This window comes from Polypterus senegalus, chromosome 6 (genome assembly GCF_016835505.1).
Source record: "Polypterus senegalus isolate Bchr_013 chromosome 6, ASM1683550v1, whole genome shotgun sequence".
In the NCBI taxonomy this organism is placed as follows: domain Eukaryota; kingdom Metazoa; phylum Chordata; class Cladistia; order Polypteriformes; family Polypteridae; genus Polypterus; species Polypterus senegalus.
In genome coordinates this window covers 32,055,479-32,073,380 of record NC_053159.1, presented here as the reverse complement: position 1 = coordinate 32,073,380, position 17,902 = coordinate 32,055,479, and the positions used below count along the sequence as shown (strand labels likewise).

General features: G+C 41.5%; 1 protein-coding gene across 10 annotated transcripts in view; it reads left to right on the top strand.

Moving 5' to 3' along the window:
- hspg2 (heparan sulfate proteoglycan 2) overlaps nt 1–17,902 on the top strand; it is a 516,773-nt gene that overhangs the window by 231,551 nt on the left and 267,320 nt on the right. For all 10 annotated transcript variants that reach the window (XM_039755775.1, XM_039755773.1, XM_039755774.1 and 7 more), the window contains 8 exons: nt 1,182–1,328; nt 1,551–1,714; nt 3,911–4,090; nt 13,039–13,235; nt 14,306–14,453; nt 14,702–14,829; nt 15,279–15,365; nt 15,479–15,543. In XM_039755775.1, coding sequence (XP_039611709.1) covers nt 1,182–1,328; nt 1,551–1,714; nt 3,911–4,090; nt 13,039–13,235; nt 14,306–14,453; nt 14,702–14,829; nt 15,279–15,365; nt 15,479–15,543 — 1,116 coding nt within the window. The remainder of the gene's footprint in view (nt 1–1,181; nt 1,329–1,550; nt 1,715–3,910; nt 4,091–13,038; nt 13,236–14,305; nt 14,454–14,701; nt 14,830–15,278; nt 15,366–15,478; nt 15,544–17,902) is intronic.

Genomic DNA, 17,902 nt, shown 5'->3' with positions numbered 1-17,902 from the left:
TGCTTAAAAGGACTTAAGTGTTGTATGACACATAATACACAACTGGGATGAATCAGTTATCCATCCATCCATTATCCAACCCGCTATATCCTAACTACAGGGTCACAGGGGTCTGCTGGAGCCAATCCCAGCCAACACAGGGTGCAAGGCAGGAAACAAACCCCGGGCAGGGTTCCAGCCCACTGCAGGGCATGCACACACACACACACACACACACACAGACCAAGCACACACTAGGGACAATTTAAGATTGACAATGCACCTAACCTGCATGTCTTTGGACTGTGGGAGGAAACCGGAGCACCCGGAGGAAACCCACACAGACGCGAATCAGTTATGTTTACATAAATTGTTGCTGGCATCCTCTCACCTGTTGAGGTGTAGACTTTCAGATGTCCCAGTTCATAAAGGGTCACGGTTAGTTGTTGCTTAGGCTACTCCATAGTTATCAACTATTTACAAAAAAACACCAACTCCTTGTCCTTGACCTTGCTGGTTTGCTTCCACCTTGCTTACAGAATAAGCCACATCATGTCTATCAAAGAAGCAAATATTCATTGTTCTATATAGTGCCTTACACAAGGGGTAATGTCTCAAAAAAGTTCAGGAACAGTTATCACAAAACTTTACAAAACAAATTATTTCCTTGATATTGACACCATCAATGGAAGCAATCAGCCAAAACCTTTCAGCCAAAAGTCAGTCAGTAACACAAAGTGGATTTTTATCTTCTGTAGAACTACAATTTTCAAAGTCAACATTTAATATAGTTCATTTAGTAATAAGCCTAAAGCACTTTACTAAACTATTTTATTTTAGCAAGAACCTTTTGAAGTTATCCATATGCTGTAACTCCGTACAACTTTATCATTTTATATAAGTGAGCATAGATTGCCTTTTTTAGTTATATGCTGGATTTTCATGTGTGCTGATACAGTGGGCTTTACAAAACAAAATCCATGATTTATGTGGTATATTTTACGCTGAGCTTTGTCTCAGACAGTGACAAAAAATTTGTATTAAATCGACATATTCTCCTCAAGTGTGAATCTTGCTATAGCGCACAGAACTAAATTATTTAGTCCTGTAGAACTTCTCACTTACATTTAACAATGTTATGACCTCACAGTCTGACCTCACTGCCCCTAACAACTACCTTTTGGCTTTTATTTCACCACCAGGCCCCTGCCCCAGTGGATATTTCAATGTGAAGGACAATTCACGCTGCATCCCATGTTTCTGCTTTGGGATCACTCAGAACTGCCAGAGTACACAGCGATTGAGGAAGAAGCTCACACTCCGCTTCACTGAGCCGTATGACTTTAAAGGTGAGGCACAGACGTGGCACTCATATTAGTGTGTCTTTGGACCTGAAATCCTTAACGCTAGAAGTGGGTCAGCTTTTCTGCAAGATATTAATATATGAAGTTAGGACAGGTGCAGCTCAGGCCTTCCTGGGCAAGCATCAAGACAAACTGTGGATAACATTGCAGTATTGCATATTTGCAATATAATAAGCACTCTCTGATTTTTTTTTTCTCTTTCCACAGGGGTCAATGTTTCATTTCCTTCAAAGCCAGCAAGTCCACCATTGACCAGCTCTCAAATTCTTATCAACCCAGATTATGAAGAGTTTCAGCTAGTGGATTTGTCCAGGCGCTTTCTGAACCTTGAGTCCTTCTGGACACTACCAGCCCCGTTCCTTGGAAATAAAGTAAGGACCATTCTCTTTGGAAGCAGAGATTTATTTGTGTTATTACCTAAACTCACTTCTTGTGATATAAAGTAAGAAGGATTTACTGTTTGTGTTCTACATGGAAACTGTTTCGAAACAGGTAACTTATGTTTGTGAGAGTCTGCAGAGGTCCATGAGTAACAGCAGAACAAGTGGCATAGCTCTACTGCCCTATTATGACAATTTCGTCATTGTTTAAATGGCCTGATGACAACTTTGCCATCATTGTCCACCATTAGATAAGCCTAATGTTTGCAGAATTAGACCTAAGAGCAAAGATGGCATGTTCAAATGCAGCTCTCTTCTCAGTTCTTAATGACTGAAATTAATATGTTTTTAATATTGTGACCAGTAGGGGACATTGTAGCACCCCAAACCTCAGACCAACCAATCAGATACAAGTTCCAGGAAGCAAATACACATTTTATTAATGTAAACTAGCTTGCTTTGCTTGCCCACACCCAGGTTTGGTTAACTGGATATTCAATTTCAAGAGATTGTTATTTTCATGGGAATTGTTACATATGCATTATTTTCACTTTTACTTTAAAACTTTAGTAAAAACGATATTTGGAATTAGTATTTCTTCAAGACCGCATTGAATTTTGATTCCGTATTTGGACTTACATTGTGACAACGCAACGTATAACTGCCTGTTAGTGAATATCATTTCTTTCTCTATAAAAAATAAAATGACTTTTTCAAATGTTTGCCCATGCTCTTTCTTCTTCGTTTCGTCATTGACGTGTCACCTAGAATGCACAAAACTATTGTCCTGATAAAATTTATAAGAGCTGAGAGTGCAGGAAGTGTGTCTGACAAAAGCATTCACACGACTGAAGTTAGATGGCTGTGTTCTTGTTTGAAAATAGTTGTAAGTAGGGTGTGACTTGAAAGAAACCCTTCTTATGGGACAGCATACTGCACCAATGTTTTTAGAATCTTTAAATTGTCGCTGGCAAAACGAATTCGACGATCTACAAATCTCCGACTTAAACTTTAAATCCGAACAATATATTCACTCTCTTTTCGCTGTTCCATTATTTCACCGAGTAATAATTTCCGTTTGTTTGTGCTGATGCGATCTTTCCTATCCTTTTTTTGAGACTTTTGAATTTTCGTACTTCCATTATCTCTAACCTGCTCTGAACGTGTACTGTGCCAACATTTTTGAATTCTTTACGACGTTCTATTTTGTCACCTACTCTTTGTCCTTTATTTCTGGCACCGGGCGTAGACTCATCTTGCGGGACGTATAAGTGTCTGTCCGAGAAAATCATCTTTTGGCTCCTTCCAAGATTTTTTTTTATAATAGAGAGATACCTCTCACAGGCTTCTCAAAAAATGCACAAGCAAAATTATGAAAAAATAAATCATCTTTCTCTGATTCTCTTCTCCTACAGGTGAACTTTGTTTTTCCTTTACACCTGACTCTAACTCACCTGGATGAGGTCGAGCAACTTCTTTTGTGTTGAACCTGGGAATACTTCCAGTGCTAGGGCATATGGGTCAATCGGCAGTCTCATAAAGTAGGGAGTGTAACTCTTTGCAGCAAACCCTTGTGGCACCCATGGACCCCAGCAGGGCTGCCCCACTGTACTGTCTTTCCCAGCATTCCCTGGGGGTATCTGAATGGGTATTGAAGAGGGGAGCTGCCAACATGTGGGTCAAGGGAGCTTGCAGCTTTGAAATGGAGCCATCCATGATTTCTCCATTATATTAGCCTCCCAGCCAGCTAAGGGAATAGGGCCAATGCGTGCTGTCCTGTGCAGTGTATGTAGCAATATCAAAGAAGGACACATTGGAGCTGGTGGAAAGTGCTACGTGGTAGGAATTCTCAAATAATCTGGGAACAAAACATGTGCCTGTATCTATCTGATATTAAATTGCCATATAGCTAAAGTAGTACATAAATATGCACACTCAGAAAATGAGTATAATCAAATATGTTCACTTTCCATTGTCTTAAATAATTCAGATACTTTGGTTCTGTGGCTTGACTGACTGTGTAATTTCATAAACTATAAATAAAGAGCAGTGAGTGGATGACTGATAAACCATCTTACATTCTGCCTTCTTTGTTACCTGTATGTAAGGCAGGAGAAGTTTAAGTGTGCTTCATCACGACGTCATTCTGAAAGCAGTGCCTTATTATAGAAGTGTCTTTTTGTGCAGGTGGATTCCTATGGAGGATTTCTGTCTTATAAGGTCCGATATACCTTAGCTAGGGGCCAGACTGAGCCGGAGGAGAGGCCTGACGTCACCATCATTGGAAATGGACAGAAGCTCATTTACCGCAGGAAAGTCAACGTGCCTCCCAATCAAACCAGCCAGCAGAGGATCCAGTTCATAGAGGTACAGATATCTATGCTTCACAGCTTCTTCATTTTCTTTATAGTCTGCCCTGAACATTGCATTTGTGATGCTTGGCTGTTTCATTCTTTACACTACTGTATCAGTGAATGACTAGAGGATAGAAAAAATAATAATAATTTCTGATGAGAATGGGAAGAAAGCCAGAGTATCCTTAGAATTCTCTTACAAGTATGTTCACTCAGTGAAATTCAGACTGCCATACCGATTGTAGAAAATGATTTGGGATAATATCTTCTATAAAAAAATACAGTGTAAAATAATTGTTGGCTGTCTTATTTTTATCTGAATTTTAAATACAGGCCAAACTCCCTTTTAACGAAATCCTCGTTTTGACAAAATGTTTTTTTAGGCCCTGGCCAATTTTCCGTAGAACTAGTGCTAAAAAAAATTAATTCCAGCTAAGTACATTTTATCTGCAAAAAACAGATTTAAATAAAGGCATTTTTCATAAATGAAAGCAGCAAAGCACGTATTATGTCTTATGTACTTAGCCCTACAATTGCAAATTAGGAGCTCCGTTGACCAGCCAAATAGATTGCATGTTTATGTCACTTGGTTTACTCTTGCAGCTGAGAGGAGCTCAAGAAGTGTTACTGTGGGCGTATCTAGGGGCGGGAATAACTGTCAATCAACTGTCAATCAAAGCTGGAGCTCTGGAGTTTCATCGCAGCTAGACTCTGCTGCTTATCTCTGTGTTTCTTGTGGTTATGTTTAACTTCGGTGAGCACATTGATTAAACTGAGGATTCATTTTTATATTGCCCTTCAGCAAAAATGTGGACTACTGAGTTTCCCTCATGTTTATTCTACTCAACCAGTTTTTAACATGTCTTATAAATTCACTGAGATTTTATACTATGAACGCCTGAACACCATAATCTTAAAAAAAAGGAAGTCTTTGAATTTTGTGTTCACAAATTTTTACATCCAATAATTTTTAGTTACAAATGTGACCTTCATTTCCTCAAACTTTTTATCATGATCTTTTTACAGTCAGAGAGAATCGATCAATCCATTAGGTCACCTGGGGTTGGCAGTTATGGACACCGAGGGGTGCCTTTTAGGTAACCAGTGATGTGTGCTCCGGACACCGAGTGGGGACCACTGATCCCACTCTTGCTGGACCTCGAAGTCTAATAATACTGACTGCCTGCTATGGTCACTGGATGGGGCTATCTATGTAACTTTACAGTAAAAACTGGAAGTTCTCGATGCCATTAATGCTAGCAAGAAGAAAATAGACGTTGCTATCAAGCGCCATGTTCCAATTACATTATGATGACATTCCTGTTATAACTCATTATTTTTCAGTTTAAGCACTTCATTCAAACAGAATTGACCTTGTGGACTGTAGGGGGCATTACAGTTCCCTACACCCAACACAAACAGGTTCAGACATGGGTATAAAAGCACTAGAGAGTTTTTATGCATGGGAAATGCTTCCTTTGTAAGTGTTCCCCACTACAAGTACAAGTACAACCACAATAAGCACACAGCAATATTTTATCTTCTTCTTTCTCTCCCTGCCGAATCCACTCCTCACATCAAGCATTGTTCTCCTGCTCTTGACTCTGGTATCACCAAATGAAAGCAGCAGGTTTCTTTCATGTTGAACCCGGAGTACTTTCAGTTACCCATTAACATGGTCTGGAAGCACTTCTGGATGAGGTGGTTCTCTATAGTCTCCATAGCACCCCTTGACGGCACCCATGAAATCCAACAAACCACAAACTCCAACTATCAGTGTGCCTTGTGGGAATCAAACCCACCACTGCAACCCAGGGAGGGTTGCAATCTAGCAATCCAGGGGAAATAACACCTTGTGCATGTTTTCTACCCTGGGTTCTTCCATTATGAAAGCGTCCCAGCCGGGTCCCCTACCTGGTCTCCCGCCACAGCCTGTATACTGTCATGGATGCCAGGGGCCATGACCCGGCCAGAACGACATGAAGGACCGGATGTGGGTCTGCACCCACCCTGGATCACGTGGGGGTTGCCTTCCGGGTTGCTCTGGGGGCCACGGGTACAGGGTATGGAAGCTCCACCCTGTAGGGGCCCGTGGTCACTGCCAGGAGGCGCCCCAATGCCTTGGGGACCTGTTAACCCAGCACTTCCACCACACCAGGAAGTGCTGGGGGGAAGCTTTATGACGGCGCCCGGCGAGCAGCCGGGAGGACAGCCGGCACTTCCGCCACGCTGGGGCGTGGCCAGAGGAGGAATGCCGGGAACACCTGGTGCTCATCCGGAAACCATTTAAAAGGGGCCGTCTCCATTCGTTCGAGGCTGGAGTCGGGTGGAAGAAGGACGAGGCAGAAGAGAGTGGAGGCGGTCCAAAGACAAGGCATTGTGGCCAGGACTGTGGTTGGGGTTTGTGGGCACTGTTTGGACTGGGTCTTAGTGACCATTATTAGGGTCTATGTGACCAAATAATCTGTAAATATTGTAAATAAACGTGTTTGTGGGTGACATGAATGTGTCTGCCTGTCTGTGTCTGGGTCAACTTCCACAATACACTTTAAATATTTTTATGCCAGGAGCAACATATTTGTACTTTAGATATTATCTATAGTCAACAGTAAACCTAAGATTTCTGTCCATGAGGAAAGAGCATTGTTTTTCTTTTTTGAAAGTGGGCTGCTATTTTTAGGCCGATTATAGTTTGGTTCCACTCTCCTTTTCAAATGGAAAAGCCAGGGCCATGTGTTGCTCCCTCATCCTTAAATATGTGCCAACAAGAGAATTTTAAGGCAGATTTATGTTTCCTATGGAAGTGAATTTCTTATTCCTCCCTGAACATGAATTGATGTAATTAAAGAGACGGTGCATGAAACACACAATTCATTCTAAGAGACCACTTGCAACTGTCAAGCACAGAGGAGCTATTTTTTTTTAATCAGAATTGCTCAGATTTGTTATACACAGTCGTTAATTCATCTTTGTTGTTTCAACTACACGTCCCTAGGTTCCAGTTATGCATCTCACAACTGAAACATTAAAATGTAGTAAATGCTGTGTTTTAATGATCAGTTAGTGATTCAACAGTACAGCTATTTATTTAGCAGAAGCCCCTGTTCTAAGTGACTTAGCAAAAATGTTCAGACTTAAAAAATGATAGAGCAGTGTTTCTTAACCAACTGGGTCACAAGTTGGTATTGTTTATAATGGTAGTGGGTCGCGAGTGGGTTGCTGCTCTGACCATAGCATTCAAAACCACACAACATATGACACACTAGACACTAACATGGGAATTCGTGGATCACGACACCAGAAAGGTTGACAAACACTCTGTTAGATAACCAAATTTGACAGTTTACCCTCAAAAATGTGAGAGTCCTAATAGTTTTGGAACTAGATGAAAACTAGCAATCTGACAAAAACATCTACTCTGAGTTAATAGGGTCATCATGTCCGTAGATCCAAGAGAATAACTAAGGGTACATCAACAAGATGCTACAGTGTTTATATCCATTGGTAATGAATGAAACAGTCACATATCAATTTAAGTACTGTTTCACAAAACTAAAACTAAAGTATTTTTTTGCAGTTTATTTTATAAAATGAGTTTTTTTGACATGAAAATGTTCTTTGGGTGGAAAACAAGGAATTCTTCTTCCTAAAGGTTTGTTCACTCATATTTCAAAATTTACATGGTGTAAAAATTTTGGCAAGATGGATGTGAGCTTAATGTGATTAAAGTCCCAAGCAAAATTAATTAAATCAATGACATAAGCTGTTTTCTGTGCGCTGACAGTTCCAAGCAATTCACTCAATACCCCCTTACCGTTGCCGCTGGGAGGCATATAAACAAACGTCACCATAACAACACCGATTTTCAATAGTAAAAGTATGGTTGACACTTCATAATTAACAATTCAACTGTAGGTGAGCAGTGATTCTAAACTACCGCTGCCATTTCACACCTTTCTGTGTTGACGTAAACACAAACTGCCTCTGCGGATTTCTGTCATCGTGGAAGATAGTCGTTCCATTCAGCTGAATGTTTACGTCGGGGAAGTTATTGTGAGCAAGTTTGACTTGCTTGTATGGAATGTTACTTGCTTTTAATAAATTCAATTAAAAGGGATAAATAAATAAATAAATACATAAATAAATAAATAAAATACTAAAAAAAAACAAACAAACATGGTGATTCTACAGTACTGAGTAGCTTTCTTGTTGTAGTCTGAGGTAATCTAATTTACTGTCTGATGAGAACCCTGCAAAAAAGCTTAGCTAAAAAATAATATATAGACACTGAATTTCAGGAGAAAATGACTTAATATTAGTCACATTTTCTGTCCATGCAGCAGGATCATTTTACTTGCCAAAACATCTTAAAATAAGTTAGTTCCAGTCTAGAAATAAGAAAGATCTGATAGGTGTTCAAAGGTTTGAAATAAGTAGTGTAACAAAGGCGCTATATAGGCGCCTGACCCGACACAGAAAGACACGGAGGCACGTATAAAAAGTACAAAGACTTTTATTTTCTTCAGCTGTGGGACACGATTTCCCCGTGCCACACAGCCCAAACACAGTCCCAAAGCACAATAAACACAACAAATAATCCTTCTTCTCTACCACCACTCTTCCGCCTCCCAACCCTGGCTCGTCGAGTGGTGGTGGCTGGGCCCTTTTATAGCCCCACCCGAAAGCGTTCCAGGTGATTAACCACCTGGTCCTAATTGCACTTCCTAGTGGGGCTGGAGACTCGTCCAGCCGGGCATGTTGGAAGCAGACAGCCCCCCCTAGCGGACACCCCGGGCCCCAACCAAGCTGTGGAGGGCTCCATCTCCCATGGAGCCCTGTGGGCGGTTGGGGAATCACCGTCGGCCAGGGAGGCTGCCACCAAGCGTCCCGGGGGAGGTACTGGAGTGCCCATGGTGGCTCCCCCGGAACATAAGCAGCATGGAACCCGGCTGCCCTTTACAGTAGAAAATGATGTTTTTAGAACAAATTACTTGAGATTAGACTTTCTACAGTGGAAATACACTGAATATTAGAAAATACATTTTAATTCAGTTATTTTGCATTCTTAATTTTAGCACACTGACAAATGAATAGAGACTAAATCACTAATATAAGTGGAAAATTCTTAATACCAGTGGAGAATGATTGTCCTGTTACTTGAAACAAGTTAGCTCATCTTGAAATAGGTAGTTCAATATTTAATCTCAGAGCATCCATCTTAAAACAGGAAAATTATTTTACAAAAATCACCGGACAAGACATTGGAAAGTAGAACAGAAGGGAGAGCCAGTCTAATGGATTAGCCTTTGCTCTGCTTGCATGTGGTTTTTCTTTAGCTTGCAATATCTGTTTTGCTACATTTGACTAAAATAATACTCGCAACTTCCAAACTCTAACTCAGAATTACTACTCACAAGTAATCACCTTAATACGGAATATTGTAAAGGTAAACTTTAACATTACCAGCATGAACAGTAATGGACTAACGACTCTTACCTTGATACACACTACTGTTCATATATTGCACTCAATGGTTGTCTTCTGCAGTTTTAAAATTGCAGCTTTCAAGCAGAAATAGTTCTATTTATCATGGCCAAAAGCATAAAAATCTTTTTTAGACATGACAACATTGGTTTCTTCTTCGATCCAGCGTATAGAACTGTTAGTTAGAGTTTGTTGGTGTAACACCAGCCAGACACCAGCTTTCATGGGGGCATTGATGGTTACTTTTCCACTTGGGCTGCATGAACGAGTGGAGGTCACAAATGACACAATTGTGACTTCTGACCTCTTACCTCCGCCATATGACAAATGCACTGTTTATCCAGGAATCTGCTTCAGTCAGTGTCAACATCAAGGTCTTGTGGCCAGGCTCACGAAACAAGTATAAACTCTGCACCTCCTCTGTGAGATGGTCAGGTTAGAAACTTCCACTAAGATTGCTAATGTCTAGTAAAATCTGATGAGCATAGCTGTGACTGCATTTATCCTGGGTGAATGAGAAGACACAGCACTAAATGGATTTAGCACCGTTTGTACTGGGCTCAGAATTGGCACCACCATCACAGGCTACCAACCCAAATTTTGGTACACGGTGTTACCCAGAAAATGTTATATCCTAGTTGAAGATATTCACACCTGTGGTGATTTTTAACATTTTTTTAGAGACTCATGCATTGTTGTGCAATTTATTTTGCAATTTTTTTTCATTAAGCCAAACAGTAGTTTCGCTGTAAATTCAATTTTGCTCAAATTGTTTCTCTTATCACAACTATGAATCTCAAAATTTACAGCTTACACATAATAAACCCTTTGTTACTCTGCAGGAACAGCATTCAAATAAAAAAAGGTAACATATATATATATATATATATATATATATATATATATATATATATATGAGTCGGCACAGTGGCGCTGCTCCCTCGCAGTTAGGAGATCCGGGTTCGCTTCCCAGGTCCTCCCTGCGTGGAGTATGCATGTTCTCCCCGTGTCTGCCTGGGTTTCCTCCGGGCGCTCCGGTTTCCTCCCACAGTCCAAAGACATGCCGGTTAGGTGGATTGGGGATTCTAAATTGGCCCCAGTGTGTGCTTGGTGTGTGGTTGTGTGTGTCCTGCGGTGGGTTGGCACCCTGCCTAGGATTGGTTCCCTGCCTTGTGCCCTGTGTTGGCTGGGATTGGCTCCAGCAGACCCCCGTGACCCTGTGTTCGGATTCAGCGGGTTAGAAAATGGATGGATGGATGGATATATATATATCTGTTTGTCTGTCCAGGATTTTACATCACCTGTAGCTCACAAACCATTTGACCTATTGACTTGAAATTTGGTACACATATACTACGTGGCGTCTACTATGTGATTGACCTCCAAGGTTAGTCCTCTTTTTATTTTTATTTTATTTTATTGTAGAATTAACTCTTGGCAGCAGCCAGCAGGGCAGCCGTGTGGCACATGTGTACGGGCGCCGTTCTCATCTGTACCTCCTTCGCTGTCACTTCCCCTACCTCTTCATATCTTAAATCATTCTTGAGGCAGATTGAAGACTTAAGTGCCAGCTTAAGTGAAAAATTAAAGAAAACGTACTAAGTAATTGCAACACAAACACAGACTTAATCAGCTTTAACATGAAAAGATGCTGACGAAAGAAGAGAAGAAGCGGGCCGCTAGGGTGGAGAAAAGAAAAGCAGCTCAGGATGCAGCAAGCTCATCAACCTCTGAGCAAACAAATGCTAAACATACAGAGAAAGAGGATGAAAACTAGGAATGCTAAGTGAAGTGTATTTACTGCAGGTTATCATGCAGTGCACCGTTATTGGTGTGTATATATATATATATATTGTGGCACCCGGCCGGGGCAGGAGCCCGGCCGGGACGCCCAGGAGGACCAGAGGAGGGCTTGTACCTCCTCCAGACCGCGAGGGGGCGTCCGTCCTGGTTACGCTGGTGGCCTCGGTTAGAGGGCATGGAAGCCCAGCCCTGTAGGGGTCCGTGGTCACCGCTAGGCAGCGCCCCACTTCCAGACCATCATCTGCCACATCCGGCCAAGGTAGGAGCCCGGCCGGGGCGCCCAGGAGGACCGGAGGAGGGCCTGTACCTCCACCAGACCATGAGGGGGTGTCCGCCCTGGTTATGTTGGTGGCATCGGGTAAGGGGCATGGAAGCCCAGCCCTGTAGGGCCCGTGGCCACCGCCAGGCGGCGCCCCGCTGCCTGAACAGCCCTGGAGCCCAGCACTTCCGCCACACCAGGAAGTGCTGGGGGGAAGACGACAGGGGACACCTGGACGGCTTCCAGGTGCGCAGCCGGCACTTCCGCCACACAAGGGCGTGTCTGCAGAGGAGTGCCGGAAGCAGCTGGAGCCCATCCGGGTTCCCATAAAAGGCCGCCTCCCAGCAGTCGGCGCGAGAGTCGGGAGGAAGCAAGACGAAGCTGGCGAGAGGACAGGAGGCGGCCAGAAAAGGACTGTGTGGCCTGGACTTTGGGGGATCGGTGCTGGAGGCACTGGGGTTGGGACTGCACGGTAGACTTTGTAAATAATAGTGTAAATAAATGGTGTGTGGTGAAAACAAAGATGTCCGTCTGTCTGTGTCCGGGCCAGGTTTCACAATATATATACAGTGTATATATATATATATATATATACAGTATATATATATATATATATATATACAGTATATATATATATATATATAATCCATCCATCCATCCATCTATCCATTATCCAACCCACTATATCCCAACTACAGGGTCACGGGGTCCAACAGGAAACAAACCCCGGGCAGGGCGCCAGCCCACCGCAGGGCGAACACACACACACACACACACACTAGGGACAATTTAGAATTACCAATGCACCGAACCTGCATGTCTTTGGACTGTGGGACATATATATATATACAGTATATACAATTTAACATTTTATTGAATTTATTAAAATCAATTATTATTATTCAAGTCAAATTTGAATAATTGTATGCTTTGCGCGTATGGAGCTCGAGTGAATTCTGTGCATTGCTGCCTTCCATTCCTTTTCTGAAATGTTGAGTGAGAGATCCTTTCCCCAATGTATTTTGCGATCTTTAAAAGGGAGGGACTTTAAAATGTTTTTGTATATTAGAGAAATGTTAGAGAAATGCTGTCTGAGTCCTCAAGACTGATCAGTATTTTTTCCAGAGTAGAAATAGGTTGTAGGTTGGGGAAAGTCGGACAGGTTTTGTTTAACAAAGTTTCTAATTTGGATATTGAAAGAAATGTGTTGCTGGAAGGTTAAACTTGGAGTGTAATTGTTCATAGGATGCAAAGACATTGTCTATGTACAGATCTCTATGTGATTTAATCCCGAATATTTTCCAGACATTGAAAGCTGCGTACGTTTGAGAGGGAAGAAAAAAAGGAGGTTATATATATTTATATATTTTTTAAAATTATGTGTGTTACCTTGTGCTTGGTTTCTTATGTTCCAGGATAACTGGCAACACGAGAGTGGAGATGCTGTGACACGCGAAACTCTTATGATGACTTTGGTGAACCTTGATGCCATCAACATCCGCACTGTGTATGATAACAAGATGGTTAGTGTTGGTCTGAGTGACATCACCATGGATACAACAACCTTGGAGCACACCAACCAAGGATCAGCTGATACCGTGGAGCAGTGCAGGTAGGAGCCTGCTTGGGTTACCCACTGAGCTAGAAAGGAATTCCATTAGGATTCAGAGTTAATTGAGTGTAGGGTTTTTTTTATCTTGGCTTTATCAAGGTTCCGACAAACCTCAGTGATTCTCAATATCATTTACTGTATTTACTTGTGTACCACACGTGTAAGACGCGCACCCTAATTTTTACAAAGAAAATCAGGAAAATCGTTTTGCCCCGTGTACGACGTGCATTGTGATTGTATAGGAAGCGTTTAGATAGAGAAAGAGAGCACGAGTGTGCGAGCAAGCGAACGAGAAATAGAGCGCGAGTGCGTGAGCAAGCGATCAAGAAAGAGCTCGTGAGTGAGCTAGCAAGCGAGCGAGAGAGAGGGAGCAAGTGCACGAGCGAGAGAGCGTGAGGATGCGAGCAAGAGAGAGCGTGCGAGTGCGGGAGCGAGAGAGACAGCGTGAGTGTGCGAGCAAGTGAGAGAGCGAACGAGCGAGCCCAAGCAGAAGAAGTAAACATTACAGAATTACATTTCCTCATGTATGACTGCATCTGATTTTCTAATGCTAATTTTCGGGAAAAAATGTGCGCGTGGTACACGTGTAAATACGGTATATACAGTAAAGCACCTTACATAGCAAACATTTTGGCATGACCTTCATGAAAGCAGTTCAGAGTATTACAACAAAAGGTCCCTGATGCAACTGAAACTCATCAGTTCAAGTCCTATCAATTTAATCAATATCTCCACCCATCTAACCCATATAATATTAAAATGTCTAACTGTCTAATTAATTTTGTGCTGTGCCTATTTACTGTGACATGTGTCATATTGTTGATAGGAGGATACTTTAAAACAAATCCTATGTGTTACTTTTAGTTGAACATTGCTGTCCATGTTTTCTTTATAATGGATTAAATCTGCTGCTACACATTAGGTTTGCCTGGTAGTTTTGAATTCTTTTTCAGCAAAACTCAATTTCCTGACCCAGTGATTGCTGACATTTTAGTTCAGTACAGTAAGTGCTCATTGTTAAACAATGCTCAGCATGTCTCATCTAAATGGTAACTTTTCCTCCTTTTCAGGTGTCCTCCTGGTTACACAGGCCTGTCCTGTGAGAGCTGTGCTCCTGGCTTTGAACGTATTAAAGAGGGTCCTTATCTAGGCACCTGTGCAGGTTGTCACTGCAATGGCCATGCCAGCACCTGTGATCCTGTCAGTGGCTACTGTCTGGTAAGGGAGACTTCTAGCAATATGTCATTCATGAATAGCAGATATGACGACTGGTGGCATCCTAGTCAGAAACATTATTGAACACAGACTGATCAAAGCAGAACGAAGTACACTGCTTCACGAAATCTGCAAATCTGTACTTGGGTATTCTCACAAGATTGTACACATCACATTGTATTTCATATACAGTAGAATAATCTTCTGGTAAGGCATGATGAGATTTCAAAGTGTTTCATTTTTGTTTGTAGAGCTGCCAGCATAACACAGAAGGCCCACAGTGCAACAAATGCAAACCGGGATTCTTTGGAGATCCTCGGCGAGGACACGCTGATGACTGCAAGCCCTGCCCATGTCCTTATACTGAAACGTCAAGAAGGTCTGATTTGCTTTTTCCTTTTGCCATTACTGTACATAGATATGAGAATGTAGATTAGTGTTGTTTGTAGTTGTTGTCACTTCAGCACTAACAACTCTTATACAGCACACAATAATATCTTATGCATAAACGTCTAGGTGTGAAAGTTTGTGTGTCTGTCCGGCCCCTAAAAAGGGGAAATCTAACATATACTGACCATTCAGCGTAAGTATTAGAATTCTGGTAATAGTTTTTCTATGGCATACTAGCGAAACTTGCATTTTTTAATTATAATGTTACAATCCGTTAACAACTATATTTAAGCTTATGTTTATAAAGTTATTTATAAAGTACATGCCACAATACATTCTGGATGCCCTAATGGTGCATTACTGCACTGACCATTTTGTTTTATGTATAACATTAGAAGGTAGGCTTGCTCATTTTACATTTTTATTAAATACTTACAGATTCTCCAATACTTGCTTCTTGGATACTGATGGTCAAGCAACGTGTGATGCATGTGCTACTGGTTACACGGGACGGCGCTGTGAAAAGTAAGTAATATGAGAAAGAAAGAATAAATTACAGCTTGGTGCATTTTCTGGAGTATACTTAACAATAATATCTTGACCGTTGGAAAAAAAAAAAATCATTTGTTCTTCTTTAGATGTGCTGCTGGGTACCAGGGGAATCCCTTACAGCCAGGTGGCAAATGTTTTGCTGTTAATGGAGGTGAGTCATTCTTTTGTATTGTATTTCCTGTAGGCTGACATATGGTGGGCTGCAACAAGGGTGTACAGCTCTCTTTCCAAAGCATCCAGCAGTTAAAGAAGAGGTGACTAAGACCAGCAATTAAAACAAGCTGGGCACTTGCTCCTTATTTTGTGTCCCCACTATGTGGGGTGCCAGTGGGGCATAGGGAGCCCAAGGACAATGCTTTTAAGACAGGCCGACGTTAACAATGGCTTCTTTGTTTTGCATAACTTTCATGATTGCAGCCATTAGGCTGAGATAGCCATATGAAAAAGTGGCTGACCAGGTCTATTGTAACTCACGTTCTTCTGTAATTATAGGTTAGTGGCAGGACTAGCCACTGTAACAAAACCTCTCACTGTTCCACACCATTTGAACTAGTGTGGTGCTGAGGTGCTGTGCTCAGGTCCTAATTTGGGATCCTGAGTTGGTTTGTCGTGTGGTGGGTACAGCACGGCGCTGTATCAGTGCATGCTCCATCCACATCCAAAACATTGTACTAAAATTTTGCTAAAATGCAGAAATAACTCATTGAAGTGTCTTTACTGCGCACACATGACCAGTTTAGAATATCACATAGTTTAGAGTGACACACTTAGAACTACTGTACAGTGATCCCTCGCTATATCGCGCTTCGACTTTCGCGGCTTCACTCCATCACGGATTTTAAATGTAAGCATATCTAAATATATATCACAGATTTTTCGCTGGTTCGCGGATTTCTGCGGTCAATGAGTCTTTCAATTTATGTTACATGCTTCCTCAGTTTGTTTGCCCAGTTGATTTCATACAAGGGACGCTATTGGCGGATGGCTGAGAAGCTACCCAATCAGAGCACGTATTACGTATTAAATAAAACTCCTCAATGATATACGATATGCTTCCCGCGTGGCGCTTTGCACACTTCAAAGCTCTAACAGCCCGTATTGATTTTTTATTGTTTGCTTTTCTCTGTTTCTCACTCTCTCTGAGAAATACAGGCAGATACTTATCCATCATGCAATACCATCAGGGAGGCGTATGATTGGCCCCATTATCTGCTCCTGATGGAGGGGGTGTGAGCAGAGAGGCTGTTTGCTTAGAAGATACGGATGTGCCTGTAAAAAATGCTGAAAGGCTACCTTCACATTGATCCCTTCATTGCGCCGCTTTATCACGGTGCTTGCATACTTAAAAGCCCAACAGCCCGTATTGATTTTTGTTTACTTTTCTCTCTCTCTCGGACATTCTCTCCTCCTGACGCGCACCTTGAAGAGGAAGATATGTTTGCATTCTTTTAATTGTGAGAAAGAACTGTCATCTCTGTCTTGTTATGGAGCACAGTTTAAACTTTTGACTAAAGGGTGTTATTTCATATCTAGAGGGCTCTAATAATGTTAAAAAACGTATTTAGAAGGTCGTAAACAGGTTTTCAATGCTCTAACTGCGAAAATATTAGATTTATAAATAAAGAATCTTACTTCTTGGAAATTCATTCATCAGTCTGGAGCGGATAAACCGCTATAAACGAGGGTTTACTGTATAACTGTGAGGAGAATATTTATAAACAGTGTGGGAGAGTTATATAAAAATAACCATACAAACATATGGTTTCTACTTCGCAAATTTTCACCTATCGCGGGGGGGTTCTGGAACGCAACCCCCGTAATCCAGGAGGGATTACTGTATTTAACTGTTAAGTGTTATTTTACCATATAACATTTTAACCCTAAACTTTCCAAATAAGGAAGCCGGGTGATTTCTTGCATCTAGTGCTGTGGGACAAGATGTGATTTTCAAATGAGAATGCACAACTGGGACGAACCCGTTAAAAATTTGTAGTGAGTAACAGTGAAACCCTTTGCTGCAAAGGCCACACCCACTGAGCATCTTCCTAAAACATGCAGTCATAATCCCTTCAGTCCGTGCACTAAACCAAACTGCAGGGTTCAGGGAGACAGCAAAAGAAACTGAATAAAAACACTTGACGCTGAAAAGAAATAAACAGATAAAACTCCTGTTATCCATTGAGGAGCTCAGTAGCACAAGGTAACTGAAGTTTAATAATTAATTTGTACATTGTAATGACAGAGGAGACTGACAGACACACACACACACATACTTAGCCCACCACCGCAGCTACAAATGTATGAATAGTGCTTCTGTCTCTACAATATCTTTCTGTCATTTTGATTACTGCATCACTATATGACATAACAACAGCAAACCGACTTAAGATAAGCATTGTGGTCTATGAATGTACTACATACTAAAACGTTGCAACTGTTTTGTCACAGTATGTTTGTATTTCCAATTAGATAGTAACGTTAACTTCCCTTATTTATTCGTTTAAACATTG